This window comes from Scophthalmus maximus, chromosome 3 (genome assembly GCF_022379125.1).
Source record: "Scophthalmus maximus strain ysfricsl-2021 chromosome 3, ASM2237912v1, whole genome shotgun sequence".
NCBI lineage: Eukaryota > Metazoa > Chordata > Actinopteri > Pleuronectiformes > Scophthalmidae > Scophthalmus > Scophthalmus maximus.
Genome location: NC_061517.1, coordinates 26,541,798 through 26,558,784, shown reverse-complemented (window position 1 = coordinate 26,558,784; position 16,987 = coordinate 26,541,798). Strand labels below are relative to the sequence as shown.

At 46.3% G+C, this 16,987-nt stretch overlaps 2 protein-coding genes across 8 annotated transcripts in view; both read right to left on the bottom strand.

Moving 5' to 3' along the window:
- Positions 1-10,642, bottom strand: part of arid3c (AT rich interactive domain 3C (BRIGHT-like)) — a 50,281-nt gene extending 39,639 nt beyond the window's left edge. The window contains exons 1-2 of one of the 3 annotated variants that reach the window (XM_035640351.2): positions 9,983-10,642; positions 9,179-9,802 (exon numbers count right to left, since the gene is read on the bottom strand). In XM_035640351.2, the coding sequence (XP_035496244.1) occupies positions 9,179-9,802; positions 9,983-10,093 (735 nt within the window). In that variant the 5' untranslated portion in view covers positions 10,094-10,642. The remainder of the gene's footprint in view (positions 1-9,178; positions 9,803-9,982) is intronic. The other 2 variants (XM_035640349.2, XM_035640350.2) reach the window with 2 other exon arrangements.
- LOC118314126 (NACHT, LRR and PYD domains-containing protein 12) overlaps positions 1-16,987 on the bottom strand; it is a 593,122-nt gene that overhangs the window by 126,343 nt on the left and 449,792 nt on the right. The window lies entirely within an intron of this gene.

The window sequence follows — 16,987 nt, the reverse complement described above, 5'->3', positions numbered from 1 at the left end:
ATTGACGAATTCCAGTATAGACTCTATATTACTGTTAAGCTTTTTTGGTGGCAAAATAAAAAAAATTACATAAAACCCAACACAAATTTAATTATTTGTATTCTACAGAAAATTCTGATGGGGGGGGGGGGATTGAAAAACCCTAATTATAAAATAGGGTTTACCTTTGACCTTTCTGGACGGGGTGGGGTGCGTTCAGGGGAGTGGGACTCGTGACTCTATGTGGGGATATATATACACACTCTACAAATGTGCCTGTGCCATGGATGCAACATTTTTCCTTGCGGAGCACATTCAAAGAAGCCATGCGTTGGTTGACGTCAAGGAGTCGATCAGCAAAACATTTTCGAAATGACATCCCATTCTCACGGGTTCATCTCCTTCTTTCCACGTTCTACGTTCACTATCAGGACCCTCTTGGCCAGATGCTTACGCCACGTTGCGAGGCATTATGAAAACAAAGTCCACGGTGAGCAGGATTACCAGAGAGGTTAATTAACTTGTGTAACACCTGATCTTTGTGGCCTATTGACCCGGGCAGGTCCAGATTACCCTCAATCTGTAGCCACGGCAGAGACCAGGCTGCCGCTAAACTGGTTCACTATCTGATACAGAGAGGTCCCAGAGAGAGGCTTCAATAGGAATGTGATGGCATGCATTATGTGCGCGCACACACACGTCACACACACACACACACACACACACACACACCCCAGCACAGACACGTTGATCTATGACGGGCAGTGCAACAGATGCAACTGGTGCGTATATGTCTTTCTGTCAGCTAGTAGCCACTTTTGCATTTACGTCCGCCCCAGAACCAGTTCACATTTCATTCCGTCCCAGGTGTCGAATGAGGTCTCCACAGTTCACCTCCAAAGTCTCCGCTCCACGCAAGAGTTTCATTAAGCAGCATTTCTCGTTCAATACGCTCCTCCACACTGGTCTTAGTTGCCAGAATGCAAGAAGCCCTTGTGCAAAATAACCAGAGGGGTAAGAGGGAGGGCGGAGGGTGATGGGCAAACACATTAGCTATCATGGTTTGGGGGGAGGGGAGGGGAGGGGAGTGTGTACTGTAAGCAAAACAGAGCTCTGAGGTGAAACCACAATGTCAAGGGTTTTAGCTGCAGACATAGATAACCTCATTCAAATCCAACTCTACTGCGCAAAGTTTTCTAACTCTTTGTCTTGACACTCTGTGAAATGATGATACCCGTTCATCCAGGTCCTAGTTACCCACGAGGGCGTTGAATCAGAAGAAGCCTCCTGGATGAAATTGACACTACAACCACGTCCAGTGGCTCCTGATTCAACACCCTCGTGCATATGCCATTATATTATATATACAAAGTGCATCATAGGCGAGCAGTAGACAATTCTATGAGCCCCCGGAAGCCAATGGAGTGATTTCAGTACCGGTGTGGTGATGTGATGTGGCAATGGTCTTGTGGCTTTTTTCGGGGGAGCTGCGAAGATGCCGTTGCAGTAGTCGAGCCGAGTAAAAATAAATGCATGGACAGGGTTTCTGCTGGGACGTGAATTCCTTAATTTTTGAGGCGATAATAGGAAGTTTTTGTAGCTGTATTTCATGTGTTTGCTGTTAAGGTCAGAATCCAGAACTACACCAAGATTTCTAACTGGGTCGTTGGTCTCCAGTGAGAGCGATTCAAGGTGAGCAGTGACTCGGAGTCTTTCACCAAACAATTATTTCAGTTTTATCTTTATTTAGTTGTAGGAAATTCTGGCACATCCAATCATTAATTTGAGCAATGCATTTAATAAGTGATTCTAATGAGGCCCAAGGATCGATCCCTGGGGAACTCCACACTCCGTTCACTCAGATGCAGAGTGACCGATACATACAGGAGGAGACTGTGACATGACAAACAGTATAGGACTATGTTTTATTTCCTACTGTATATGTTCATGCACTTGTTATGTTTCAGCTCCCCAAAACATGTCGTATTCATCTTATTTTCTGTGTTGTTCAGCCGTGTCTTTGAACTGTGGTGACTACTGTGGTTTGCTGCTGGCTCGTATGTTTACTGTATGCACTGTCTATTCTCAAATGTTGCAATTATTAAACGTGATTACTATAATAAGTGTGTATAAAATACCTAATTATTAAAATAACGATATGAAAAGTGGGTGTGGCTAGCGATTGAGTGACTGCCCAACTAGAATGTATGACCACGGGCCGCGACAGATTGCCTATCTCATGCGATGAGCTTCATCGCTGTTGCGATGCAGCTTGCTAATTTGCTCGTCACAAGTAACATCAATTAAATTATTTATGTCGGTGAAGGGGCAGTTGGCGATTCTAAAGCAATACACGTTTTGTCAAAATCAGCGAACACACTACCTCACGGTCCGCTAGCTGTCAGTTCTGTGTGTGCACCGGGAAAAAACATTTGGGGGGTTTTCGGTTCAGCCCAGATTTGTTAATTGGAAAAAACAAAAAAATCGGTGCGGACCGCACCACACAACCAGTGCATTGACATCACAACAACAAAGAGAGAAACAAGCTTTCTCCAAAATCGCTTACTGCCCCTTTAATGCCACACAACTGACAACCTTACTACGATGGTATTGGCTCACACTACTTGGCTACACGTGTGTGTGTGTGTGTGTGTGTGTTAATATATATATCCTCTAAGGGCTCGTTATATGAGAAACAATTGAGCAACATAAAAGATCATCTTCACTACACAAGAGAGACCTTGACACATACACAGACTTTTATAGCGCCAATCTAATCTGCTTGCTTGGCATTTGTCTATCAATGATTATGCAATCTTGTTAGTGCAGAGCAGCTACCCCAGTGGAACATACAAACCTAAAGCCATTGACTGTGCAGCTTTTGATTACATACAGTGGGTCGGGGGGGGGAAGCTGAATGGCCATTATAGTGAATGCAAATGAGGCTGAAGGTCACATTTATTGAAGAATCAGTGAATTTTCTGCCCTGGGTTAGTTATCTGAAGCCTCGGAAGGAAGGGACAAAGAGCTGCGCCGACCTGGGACATTAAAACTGCTCACTTCAAAAAACATAATTGAGTCTCTGATTCTTCAGTCTGCAAGATTTTGGAAAAAGAGTTCCTGAGAATCATTTGCCCACAGTGAACTAGAACAATTCATCTTGTTTGGGTTTTTTTCTGAGAATTAGCAAAACTATTGGTTTGTTGAGGATCAATTCATCATCAACGCTTTGCCCAAAAAAATCATCTAGCTTTGTGGGGGCTCTCCGCTCTTTTTTTTATACAGTAACAAATTCAATTTGACTTACAACACACAATACACATTTCTTCAGATATTTTCAGGTACGCAGCTTTGTCAAACTAAACATTAGATCCTTCCCCAATATTTCAGGATCATCTGATTAAAAGAGGCATTGAAGATATTCATTAAATTCATTAACTAATATATTATACAACTTCATTGGATCCTCTGAAACAGCCTGATTGAGGAGCAGAAAAAAACCCGTCTGCCATTAAATTACATGTATTTACCATTATTATCATTATTTGTTTACTTTGTGTCAGTAACAGAAACATACTTTGTCTTATTTTTGATTTTTTTTAATTGACTGTTCAACAATGAAAGTCACAATAAAAGAGTTGTTAAAAAGTGACAATAACTGCCGTCCACATGACGTCGTTATGTCGAGCGTGTTGATCGGTGCGGTCCGCGCTACTTTCCCCCGACTCGTCCAGGGGCACAGTGACCTTTTCAGGAAATGTGTTGCCTTGCTTAAAAGAAACAGGATCCAAATTCTGTTTGTGGACCATAAACACTGGCCCCACACACTCCCTGCTCTTTGTTTCACCTCGGCAGGACAGACGAGGTGGACGCACAAACACAATTGAGATCTCTCTCTGCCTGGAACACGTCAAAAACACAAGTGCGTGTCTAAAAGTCAATGAGAATGCCTTGGACAATGGTCGCCATGAGAACAGTATAAACCATCTTTAGGTATAGATGTCGGCCATGGTCACAGATATGGCATAGGGTTAGTGAGCACTATGATGATGCAACTCGCTGTCTTGTAATCGCGAGGCTTTTCAGTCATTGAGCTGTTCACACTACGTGACTCATCGGCCGGGGGGTGGGGTGGGGGTCACACACTACACCATCCTTCCCCGGGAGAAATGTCCCAAAGTACGATTGGAAAACACGCAAGAAGTGAGACAGGAATAGTTTGGCCCTGTCGCGGCCGACGTGTGGGAGAAAAGTGTGTTCGATATATTGCAGAATACTCTTCTGTTGACAGGTCAGACACAGGAAGTGGTGTGAGCGGCTGCTCCCTGTTGTGTGGACGGAGAGAGAGGACTTGACGTGACGCGTGTGGTTCGGCATCAGAGCGGCTCGAGGTGACGCTCGTCATCTGTCGCAGTGAGAACACGCATTGAGTCTGGTGATGATTGGTTCACAAACACACGAGCACTTGATTTTTCCTCCGATTTGCGGCGATCTCCAGAATGTGTCGGAAAAATCGTCTGGTGTGAACTCGGCCAGACGTGCGGAGCTCATATTAGTCACAATCGCCCACGAAAAAAAAGCTTGAGGGAAACATCTTCTAAGCACATCTCATCTAATCATTCTCGGATTCCATTCACAAGCTGTTCAGATCAAAACCCAGTAAGTCAATCCATAGCTAAGGACGTTGAAGCACTCTATAGGACAGCAGGAGCATCTGAAAACTGACATGCACGTGAATTTAAATCAAGAGAGATAACACGTCGCCATGGTGATTCTGAGGGCCTTCCCTCAACAACAGCGCGGTGGAAAAAGCGAGTCAGAGAAGCAGCAGTGAGGCAATGTTTGCCCAGCAGCCGGATCTCGTAAATAGAGGGGGTCTTTTGCAAGCAGCTGCAGAAATTCCAGGCTGCTGCGATTAAAAAGTAACACCCACATTGAGGGTGGGGAGGGTGTTTGAACAGGCCGACCCTGCCTCTGTTTTAATGAAAAGAGAGGAGCCATTTGCAGTGAAAACAAGTATTTCTCAATGGCGCATTGTGCCGAGCCCACTTCTCACCGCACGTCAACTCCCCGGGTCCCTGAACGCAGCCATTTATGTACACGAGCCTAAGTATCTGTGAGGGGGGGGAATTATGGTTGTTTAGGGAAAAAGTGCTCCAGAAAATAAGGGGAGAAATCATTTGTACAGCAAATGTAATGTCCGTTCAGCCTTTTGCATATTTTGTTAATTGGAGAAATGCATGGAAATATATATTTTTCCCATATTCCTCAAATGAATTACATTGAAAAATGATATCGTTGTCAGTCCAACCGAACACTTGTCCAGCCTCACAGAGACACCACCCAGCGCACAGACAGAGACACTATTCAGATGCGCCGCTTCTTCTCTTTTCTCCCCGTCGCGTCGCGTCTGCTGCACCATAAAACTCTAATGATATACAGTGAAATCCAGGAATGCCGTTAAAGCCTTTCCAGTGACGGAGTGCATTCTGAAGTGCGGCGCAGCTGTTGGATGAGTGAGCGCGGAGCCAAAGATCCTCGCTGGGAGGCCGAGGCCCCGCGCTCGCCACCCATCGACTGCACCACCGATTTAAAATATAGAAAAGTGCAGCTCTTCGTTGGCTCAGGTGGAACCGTGAGGGGACGTGTTCCACCGCAGCAGCTCCGTGAGCGTCGACACAGGAGTCGGAGTGCAGCGGAATGTGCATTTTCTTTTCCAGAGCGCGTCTCGCTGCCGGGTTTTATGGTCACATTAAAGTGGGTGTTGCAGGGGGGACAGCGGGGGGGGGGGGGGGGGGGCAGATTAGTGGGCTGATTGTTTTTCAAGACGTGCCCCTGGACGGATGGCCAAAAGAATACTGGATACACACATCAGAGGGTTTTCCCCACTGACGCTCATTCACACGTCAACTCCGCTGCCGTGTGAATGAGCGTGTGCTCGGTCTGATGTTCCAGGGCTCCGTTGGCCCACATTCACGTCCTGCATGGCGGTGAGCTCCAGTGGCAGACACTTCAACACGTGCTCAACTGAACCCGGAGCCACAAACGGCTCCGGGGAGATTCGGTGAAAAACGCGTTTCTTCACCACAAAACCAGATGTTGTGGACTTTTCTTTAAAAACCAACATCAGTATCCACTAATCAGCCACGGCACTTGAAGACAGAAACACTTCTTTTTGTCCTTGTGTCAGCTGTTTTTCTTTCTTCTACAAATGTCCCTTCAAGTTGTTACTATACCACATGATGTGTGCAGATAGCTATTTTTGCAGCGCTGATGATTTGAGTGGCAGGGGGAGGGGAGTGAAATCATACACCAGTACAGCTGGAGCGCCCTCCTCCTCCTCCGGCACTTTCCTATAGTTGTTGGGAGAAAGAAGCTGCAAGAGGACGAGGCGCTGCCCACACACGGGCCCGCGGACCGACGTGATCATTACATGACCTGACTTACTCAAAGCAGCGCTGGTGCAGTGTTCACGTGAAAAGAGTTGTAGGCATTAATAACAATAATGTCCAGATGGAGCTCTTCCTGTAGTGCAGCAATGCGAGAGACGTCCTGCAGATACAAACTGCAGCACAAAGAAACACTTGTGCGAAGGACGTGGTTTCCATCCCCGATCATCGGCGACTGAACGCACACACACATTCATCCGGAAGTCCAGATCTGAAGATCCCACCAGACGCACGGACGAGCGAGGACACAGGAAACCTAGTTCAGTCTTAGTTCGCTGTTTTACTCTTTGTCATCTTTGTCTTTTCGTGCCTCGTGTGTTCTGGTATCTCGGTATTTTTCTCTTGTGTGCGTTCGGTCTTCGCCGTTACATTTCTCTTCTAAACACTTTCCTGATGATCACGTGATTTTTTTCTGGAACTATCTACCCCTTTCTTCCAGACAAAAAAAAGAAGAAAAAAAAGGTTTCCACTTCCGGTGAACTTTAAAAACTTAAAAACAACTGGCAGAGATTTGAAACACAACAGTCACGTGTGTCAGAGGACCTGTGCCGAGCGCCAAGCGGAACTTTGACGGCACGGGGAAGCAAGTCACAGTATATTCAACGGAGGCTGAAAAGGAAAAGATAATAAGTGACATTCACATGTTGTTTTTGTCCCTCTGCCATTTGGTTGTTTCAGGGGGTTAAACGCTGAGGTGGGATCGGCACTGGGTTCTGCTCTCTTCCAGTCATCGCACATCCTCGCCGACACACTTGAAAATAACGTGCATGTGTTTTCGGAGGGGAAGCGGGGTCGAGTGTGTAACAGCAAGCAATATTGTTTCCTTCGTAATAGTTTGGCACGAGGCCGACTCCCAGCCACACACACACACACACACACACACACACTCACTGCCAGACAGGGAGATCCCAGTGTTTCTGGGTGTGTGCCAGGCAGGATCACCACCAGGTCTGGTTTCCTGCACATCCTGACCTGCTGCCAAAACTACGACTGCAGCAGCTCCTCCCTCCCTGTGTGTGTGTGTGTGTGTGTGTGCGTGTGTGTGTGTGTGCGTGTGTATGTGTGTGTGTATGTGTGTGTGTGTGTGTGTGTGTGTGTGTGTGTGTGTGTGTGTGTGTGTGTATGTGTGTGTGCGTGTGTGTGTGCGTGTGTGTGTATGTGTGTGTGTGTGTGTGTGTGTGTGTGTATGCGTGTGCGTGTGTGTGTGTGTGTGTGTGTGTGTGTGTGCCTGTACGTCTCTTTGCCTCAGGTCTTTGTGCCGTCGCCTCTCAGCATCTATTTTCTGGCACCGCCAGGAATTTCACTTGAGTTTCACAGGCCCAACGCTCGAGATTCCTCTTGTGTGTTGCAGCCCGGCGCGTCAGTAAGAGCTCACTCAAGCTTTGTCAGCATTCCCTGTCTCACGATGACCTTTTGATTCAATTGACAAAATCTTATACGATTAAAACACAAAAAGCTTTTTTTTTAAAGTGGACAGTTTTCCTTTGTGTTCTCTCGTGCCGTCCCAGAGGCCTGGGAAGTAATTCAGGAGACGCTGTGAACACAGACTTGTCCTCTCTGGCTCAGATCAGATTAAAACTGCTCCGCCTCGATGGGGCCTTATTATATTTAGCCCCACATCTTGTTCCCATTTCAAAAGATGCGTTTGCTGTGTGTGGTTCTTCTTCTGCAGCGTTGAGTGTGCTCAGTGTGCCCTGGCTCCGCTCTGTCTGCCGAGCGGCCATAAGCATCCTTTTATTGTCCCGTGACCATTACACCCAATGACTGCGTACAAACGACCCCTCCAGCAACTGCACCTCCTCAGGAATCTCTGAAGCGTACACACGGAGCACGCACGGGCCACCGGAAATCATAATCAAATTGTTTTCAGCTTAAAGCAAAGGCTTTCATAATGACAGTCATATCTCACATCCATCTGCTGCAGCCTCGTGAGATCCAGTCATTTGAATCAGACCCTATGACAAGTTAGTGTCAAGAGTGCTGTCAACTTAAAGGACAACAAAGATGATGCACATGCCTCATATCAAGAATAACTCTAATAAGAGGGGAAAAATATGAGAAGAAGGCTATTGGTTTCAGCCCCTATTTAAATTGCATTTCCACTAATGCGGTCACTAATGTACACATCACGTTGGGGGAAGTCGGCGAATGATCCATCATAAATAAGAGATGACATGGAGCATCCACGGTCGCTCAGGGGGTATGGATCCGTCTGCAGCTTATTGCTGGAAACGTACTCATAACTGTGTATCGCTCATAATAACTCACTGCCATTAACAAGCCACTGAGAAAACACGGGCACTGTTTAGAAGAAATTCCTCCAGTGCAATGAAACATATACACAAGGAACACCTTCATAACGGCTTAATAGTTACTGAATCTATATGGATCACCTGTCAAACATTACTAAAGAATAACTGGGTTGTAAAAAAAATCCCTTAAACCCAAATCTCTTTATTAAAACCTTGATAAGTATTTATTTACGCATCACCAGGATGTGTTACTGTATCATGACAACACACAGTCTTTTTTAAAACCATCTGGCATTGGGAAATCTCCTTATGAATGGTTTATAGATTATAAAAATAGAATTTAAAAATGTACTGATAAATGTTCGATTTCCATCCAGATCCCCTGCTGCTCTCTGAGTGTCAGCATTCCAAAGGGATCTTCATCAACAACTCTAATTTCTCCCTCATATTCCTCACTTCTGCGTCATTCTAACTTTGCGCACGGGAGCGGGTCAGTACCTGTTTGAACTGCTCCTCGTAGGTCCACTCGTGGTGCTGCGGCTGCGGCTGCGCCGACGGAGACTCGGCGCGGCGCGTCGGGCCAAAGGCCGCCGGAGCTCTGGCCGCGAGGTGCATGGGGCTGCTCCTGGGAGACAGGCGGGCTCCCGGGCGCGCGGACTGCCGGTGCTGGTGGTGGTTCAAGCCCGCGTCGTCGTCGTCGTCGTCCTCGTCCTCCTCCTCGTCGTCCACGATCTCCTGCTCCTCGTCGGTGCGCTCCTTGTCGCTGTCCGGTCTGCAGGAGCGCGCGTCCTCGTCGCGCCTGTGGACCTCCATGTGTGGGAACGTGGCCGCCGGGGACACGCCGGTGACTGCGGCCGCCAGGGAGCCGCGCATCGCCGCCTGGTAGTGGCGGAAAGCCAGGGCTTGCTGGTGGATCTGGGACTCCACCAGGGCGCGCAGGTCCTTCTCCTTCTCCGCCTTGCGCAGCTTCTCCTCCAGGGCGAGACGCGCCGCCTGCTGCCGCTGCAGGTTCTCCATGACCGCCTCGAGCTTCATGCCCCCGCTGGCGGCCTGGTGGGACAGGGCGCCGGGGAGCGCGCTGTGGGAGGAGGCGCAGGGGGCCGGCAGGGGGAAAGAGCCTCTCTGCGAGGGGGACGAGAGCACCGGCACTTTACACAAACTCCACCTGGCACACTGACACGGTTAGGGCTTCTGACTTTTGGAGAGGACGACCTGTCAGAACAAACTGAACAAACTGATCTGATGCAAAGTGTGGAACGAACAGAGGACACGGTCGAGTGTGACGACCCGACAGACTCTTACCGGCGCGGACTGAGCTGCTCCACTCGCGTCCTCCACCGGACTTCTCTCCGTCAGGTGCGCGGACATGTTCTCGTCTGTGGCTCGGCCCCGGGGACTCTCCGCGTCCAGCATCCAGGGGATGAGCAGACTCGCGTGGTGACGTGTTGACCGCAGGAGCCCCGCGCCGCTTTTGGCAACAAGTGGCAAGTGGTGGAGAGAATGACCCCTGGAGGCAGAGATCAGCCCCCCCGGCCGCGTCCGCGAGCAGCGCGTCGATACTCGTGCGCCGGAGTGAGACCGTGAAGGTTTATTACATCAGTTTATGAAAAGGACATTGAATTCATTCATAATTCGTTCATAATTCGTTCACCGTATGGACACTTCTGTTGCAGAGCAGGGCGCACTGAGCTCTGTGCAGGCAAGTGATGATTACAGGACAGTGTCATATCTTTTCTCCTTTCATGGAACATGCAACTTGATACTGTTCATAATCCCAATTGAGAGCTTTGATCTGTCCTTGCATGTGTTGTAGTATAACACTTATGAATGTTAAATATTTTTACATTTCAAAGGGCTGCAACTTAACGATTATTGTCATTGTGGATTAATCCATTAGTCGTTTGGTCCATAAAAGGTCAAACAAAAAATGTCAATCGTGTTTCCCATAAACTCCGAGATGATGTTTTGTTTGGTCCACACACCAGAGATCTTCAGTTCACTGTCACAGAGGAGCCAACAAACCAGAACATGTTCACATTGAAGAAGCTGAAATCAGAGAAGTTTCACTTTCCCCCATTAAAAACTACTTGAACCGATTAATCGATTGTCAAAATAGTTGGCGATTACTAATCGATCAACTGCTGCAGGTCCAAACACGACCGTAGTGCGTCATCTTCTGTTTTCTTTGCTTGACCTGGGATCGACAGCTCTGCTGATCACGGAACTTCATCACACCGGTACATTAATCTAATAAAATATCCTCTATCGATATGAAGCAGACCTGCTCGTCAAGCTGCAACATTATCCACAACTACTTAATACACCCGGAGATATCGGGGACATTCAATTCCCATTCTGTGCTTATACTGTACAAACACTGTATATATATACATATGCTATACAATAACACAAAGCAGCAAATAAACACAACAACAATAATAAAAAGAAACTTGTGCAGGTGAGATTTAGAAAAGCTATATCGCCGAGACACGTATTACAAGAAAATACAAAAGAAAATACAGATGAAGTACAAAAGTAAAAAAAATAAATGCAAAGGTCATGTAATCCACAGAATAAACAAACAGGCATCCGCAAGATCAGGTAGCAAGTATAGAACAAGCCAAGAGATGAAATAGATGAGATAATGTAATGAGGGCATGTGTGTGCGCTTTAGCATATGGTTAGTGGGACTGTACACGTGGGAGTATGTGCGTGCACGTGTGTGTGTGTGTGTGGACATTTTGTCCTGTCAATTCCTTATGAAAGAGAGACAAAGTCAATCATAGTAAGATATGATCGGTTTGGAGATTCGAGTTTGGTTCATTCGAAAATTCCTCAGCCGTTCCTCGTGAAATTCTGGAGAGAAGTAGACTGAAGTGCATTCTGGGTATATCTGTTCCACAGCTGAGCCCCTTTATATGTATCTATGTATATATGTTTTAAGTAAAATAAATACAAGGTGTTGCACAATGTGCCTGGCTGCACCCTGGACACTGGGATTGGCCCCGTGACCTTACAACTGAGGCCCAATGTGATGCAGAAGGTAACACTTGGCTGAAGCAAATCAGTCATCGTTGGCAGAGTTAGCACTCGCCCGGTCGTCCAGGTGAGCGAGGCGAGAGAACGAAAGAATCTTGTTGATCGTCACACGGGTTAAAGTCCGTCATGTCAACTGCGTCTCAGCGTCTCATGTCACTGATCGGAAGTGGAACTTAACGCCAACGTTGTGCTGTATTCCTGTACCACCATTCAAAATCAATAAACGGACAGGACTCTTTGGCCAGGGAGGGAGAGAGGCGGTCCACATGCTGGAAGGCTGCTGGCTCCTTCCCTGCTGAAGTGTCCTTGAGCAGCGAGTGCATACTGTGTGACTGGGTGCTTGACAATGGCGTTCTTTGGTCTGGTGGACTCGCTGTAGGCTCCTGTTTGTTGTCGCACGCCGACAGTTTAAATGAAACGTCGGCCATCAGTTTTCAAGGCGCCACAGTGAAAGACGCTGAAGATCAGTTTGCGGACACCAACAGTGGGGTTAAGAGCTGGGGGTTCCAGAAAGGTCATTGACCATCGCGTCGCGCCCTCAGGAAAGTGTAGCGGACTGTGTAATACACTTGTGTGATGTTGAGAGGTTATATACAGTCTATGGAAATACTACAGAAGTAGGGCTGACAACAGCGCCCTCCTGTGTCTGTTCACGAGACGCTACTAGGGTAGCTGAAGTCCACACACACACACACACACACGATGAGTTGCATGGACTTGAATTTGTTTCGTGTTTTAGCTTCAGGTTTACTGGTACAATTATGGTTTTGATAATGATAGCGGTCGCGAGGCTCGAGGTGAGCTGCTATTGACAGAGCTGGTTGACGACATCATCATGTTGACTATGACTGTTGACAAAGATCAGATGAGATGAAAACTTTCTTCATCCCGCGCCGGGAAAATTGACTCCCGGTGTCAAAAAGAACTAGCAATGTTTCAATGTATTGATTTGTTTTTGGATGACATAGAAATTGCGTAGTTGTGGTGGATGTAAATAACTGTCATGCAGTACATACAGTAGGATGATAAGGAATAAAGAATAAGATGTGATACTGCTCAAGGCCCCCACAGTCTCAAAGAGGGGGTGAGAGCCAACATCCTCCTCCAGATGATGAAGAGTCTTTACTTTAAATGCAATGAGATGTGAAAGTTGGCTCATGTTGCTTGATTGGTCAAATCTTCATTTGGCCCTGAACAGTGACAGCACAGAGCAAGATGTCACTAATTAATACAACCGACATCATGCTCTGCAAAAATCCATATTCAACTCAGATGGCAGCTGAATGGGAGGAGGCGTCGACATCGATGGAGAGAAAGCCTGGAGCACTTTCATGGAGGTTAATCCAGTTTTGAATCCTCCATCCACCTCATGCCTCGAAGGAGAAGGCTGCACACAACACACCCTGAGGTTTCCCCCGACATCTGACCGATGCCTCCCAACGGACGACACAGCTTTTGCGATTGTGTCCCAAAGTTGCGTCCTACCGGATCAACGTTTTTCAGGTTAATACCGAGAAGACTTTGAATCCCGTTGGACTCAAAACCCGCTCATTACTGTTCTGGTGGAGTCAGATGATGTGACAGAACCAAAGAGTCTCCAGCACGTTTCATATCCTACGGGCTCTTTTGTTTCTTTCCATCTTTATTCATTTGCTTCATCAGTTTGTGTGTTGTTTCTTTTGTCTTCTTCTTTTCCTTAATTGTTGCTGTTCATTGTGTTACTGCGGCTTTGAAAATCCAAAGAGCACGTCGCAGCTAACTTCTGTGTGTGGATATATGTAAATATGCTCAAATATACAGGTTCGAAATGCATATGTCGTCAACAACTCCAAAAATAAAACATTTGAAGAGTGAAGTGTTATTAATTAATATATATGAATGTGTTATGGTCGACACCTCAGCATCAGTTTAAACTAACATTCTGTTGGACTCTTTGTGAGCGATGAGAACGGGTCTGCACCTGGAGTCGGTGCTGAAGTGACGAGTCAGTGTTCAGTCTCCGTGGTCCAGTCCGTCTGCATCACCTGGAGGAAAACGACAAACCTCCTCAACAGACCAATTGAATTAGTCCAAAGGTCGACAGCTCGTGACAAGAACATCGTAGCGAAAAGGAAATAGCCGTCATTGTCGACATGTTCAAGGGTCTTGTGTCGTGACGATGCTGCGACCACAAGTGGGATCCTGCGGCGTAATGTAAAAAATAAATAAAACAATATTAATCAAGCGATCAAAGTTTTGGGCTCAGATCCACACAGCCTCAGTGATGAACTCCATCCCGACCAATAGCGCGCTTCCTCAAAGGTTAGAGGTTGTTTTCATGGAACGATGCTGAAATGTGACATCGATACTCGAGTCACAAACACCTGCATGTACCGTGTCAAGGTACATGGAGGTGTTTGTGACGTTTCGTGAATGTGACATGCCTGACACCAACGTCCGTCTGAGTTGGAGTGCACACTGTGCAATCCTTTCAAACGGTTCTCCTTTCCATTTCTTTCCAACCCATGTCAACTCCATTTAACTTCTGCCAATCAAATCCCGTGTTCGAAGCTTTTAGCGCCTGCAAAGCTTCTGTTCGTTTGGAAAGTGATTCCAAGTTGAACTGTCTTCTTGACATCTTTACTGTCGCACACTTCCTTATTCTGAGGAAGTGTCCGCCTCCGCTCGCGCTGCACCCGGCCTTGTTGGGGGCGTGTCCCACCAGCCACTGGGCGTGTCTTATGCACCTCCGTACCATTGTGACGTCACATCGGCAGCGTCGTCGGGGCGGCTGACGGGGTGTTACAAAGAATACCTAGAACACACTGGAGGAGAGGGAAAAAGCATAACATAGTTTCATTTCACTCTGTTGTCGCATAGATTACATATGGAATAGTGTCATATAATATATGTTGTCTATTGTTTTTCTTTGTCTCGCTCACCTGGACCCGCTGCCTCCTCTTCCTCCGAAGGCGTCCATGTTTCTAATCTCTTCAGAACGAGGGGGGGGGGGGGGGGGGGGGGGGGGGGGGGGGGTGTCTATCGGTGATTTGAGGGGCAGAAGCTCTCGAGACAAATTCTCAGGGCGTTCCAGATGAAGGGTTATCGACCAGCGCCCAACACCTTGAGCCACGGAGAGGCTGACCCCTCCATCCTGTCAATGATTAACTTCCAGGGATTGTCAACCAAATCGCCGGGGGCAATCAATAGCTCCGCAACTGTCACACACTGACCACTTCCACTAATAATGACAAGCTAATTAGTTGCTTCTCACTGCAAGGGCATCAACTCTTCAATAATTTATCTGCTCTTTCTTTTTTCATAGCGTAATTACTGTGTCCTGTGGTTCAGGAAGCTCTAGGTCACCTCGCCGTCGTTTGTGCTGAACAGCTGAATTAAATATGAATTTGCCCAAACAAGCTCACAAAACCAGATGTTTTCCACTCATGGTGATGACCAGTTTCTTTATTACAAAAACAGTATTCCACGCCGGGCGGCTGTGGCTCAGGAGGCAGAGAGCCGTTCGATCCCAAGTGTCCTTGGACAAGACACCTCCGCCTCAATTGCCTCTGACTGCTTTCCCGGCAGTGAATGAATGTGACAGAAGGAGCTGCACTGACTTGTACGGTGGAACATTGTGAGTGATAAACACATTATCTCCATTTTGAATTGAAGTGCTTAATAAATCAGATGTGATAATGAACGTTACATAATGATTCAAGTACAGTATGTACTGTATAAATGATATCACTCAGCCTACACCAATAGGAGCGCAGGTCTGGTAGTTGACTGCCCTCCAGTGGCTCCCAGTGGTTCTGTGAACCTCAACTAAACTTCCTGTTACTGACCCTCTGTGTGAATTATTGTGCACACGCTTTCAACATTATGTTTGGCTCCCTGCAACTATATGTTATATTATATTCCATATGTCATGGAGCAGACAACGAGCAGCATCTCTGGTTTGGTAAGTAAGTGATACATTGTTGCTTATATTTCCCACAGATCATTGAACAGATGATCTGTAAAGATTTTGTTGAGAGGAACCTCAATGGATTCTCGTCGAGTTGACACCGATGGACAGTTTCCCGCGGGCTTCACATTCATATCACGGAGTCGGAGAATCAAAGCTGTGCACACATTTCTGACAGTATCAATATTATGAACACGCCCACAGAGTCAATTTCTTCCTAAGTTACATCATTTCTTTTACCATTTAGAGTTATTTGCTGATAGTCGTTACTAATTGTGTGGTAAAATATGACACATGAATTGGATTACACATATATTATATCCCACACCTTTATTGTACATCAAAAAGAAATTGATCCACGCAATCATCTGTGGAAACGGCTGTCTACCTCATTTACCTTTTTTCTCTACATTCTGTTTATAACCTACTTGAATTGGAGATAGCAGACGAATAATACCAATAATCCTGTCTGACTGCATCGTGTCTCATATGATGTGGCCCATACACGTTCTTGCAATTGGCATGAAAGGCAGTAGGGGTCGCCAAATGAACTAGACGGGTCACATATTATCTGTATCATATTACATTACTACCAGGATATAGAGACAGTTTCAGGAGATATGACAAAAAGTATGTATTTCAATTTCTTTTTACAAATCCTACCTCCTGAGCCGTTAAGACGTCCTTTCTGAGAGCGTACCAGGCAGGCTCCTCGGAGGAAATGGATCCTCTCCTCTCATTTCCTGCACCAAACAAAGAGGAAAACCACTGCACTTCCTGCGTCTGCAGCTCGAGAGAGATGGTTCGGTTCACACGCGGGAGAGAGAGACTGGGGGACAAACGATCAAACCCTTTGAAAAGAGGTTCATGAATGTCAGAGATTCATGCCTATAATATTCAGAAGTTAGGGCATGTTTCTGACAAACCAAGGAAGAGATTTTAAATTGCGTTGCAATCGGTATGTTAAAATGTCGACGAACACATTTTGGCAACATGTAAAGATAGAAGAGATAGGAACTTCATATTGCTACTGTATTTCTGAAATCATAGTGTGAAATCATATATCATATAAGTGATGTTTCTTTTATTTAGCAGTGACCCGCACACCACAAAAATGAAATATAGAAGCAACTTGTACTTGTACTGAGTGATTTATTCATTTATTATTTAGTCGAGGATTTTTCTCAACTAGGAATTTCAACTTTTACTTGATTACATGTTTATTGGAATTATTTGAACATTTACTTGAGTAGGCTTACATTTTTATGGGAGTAAATGCAATTACTTTAGTATATTTTTAGTAGTCTATCACCACACAC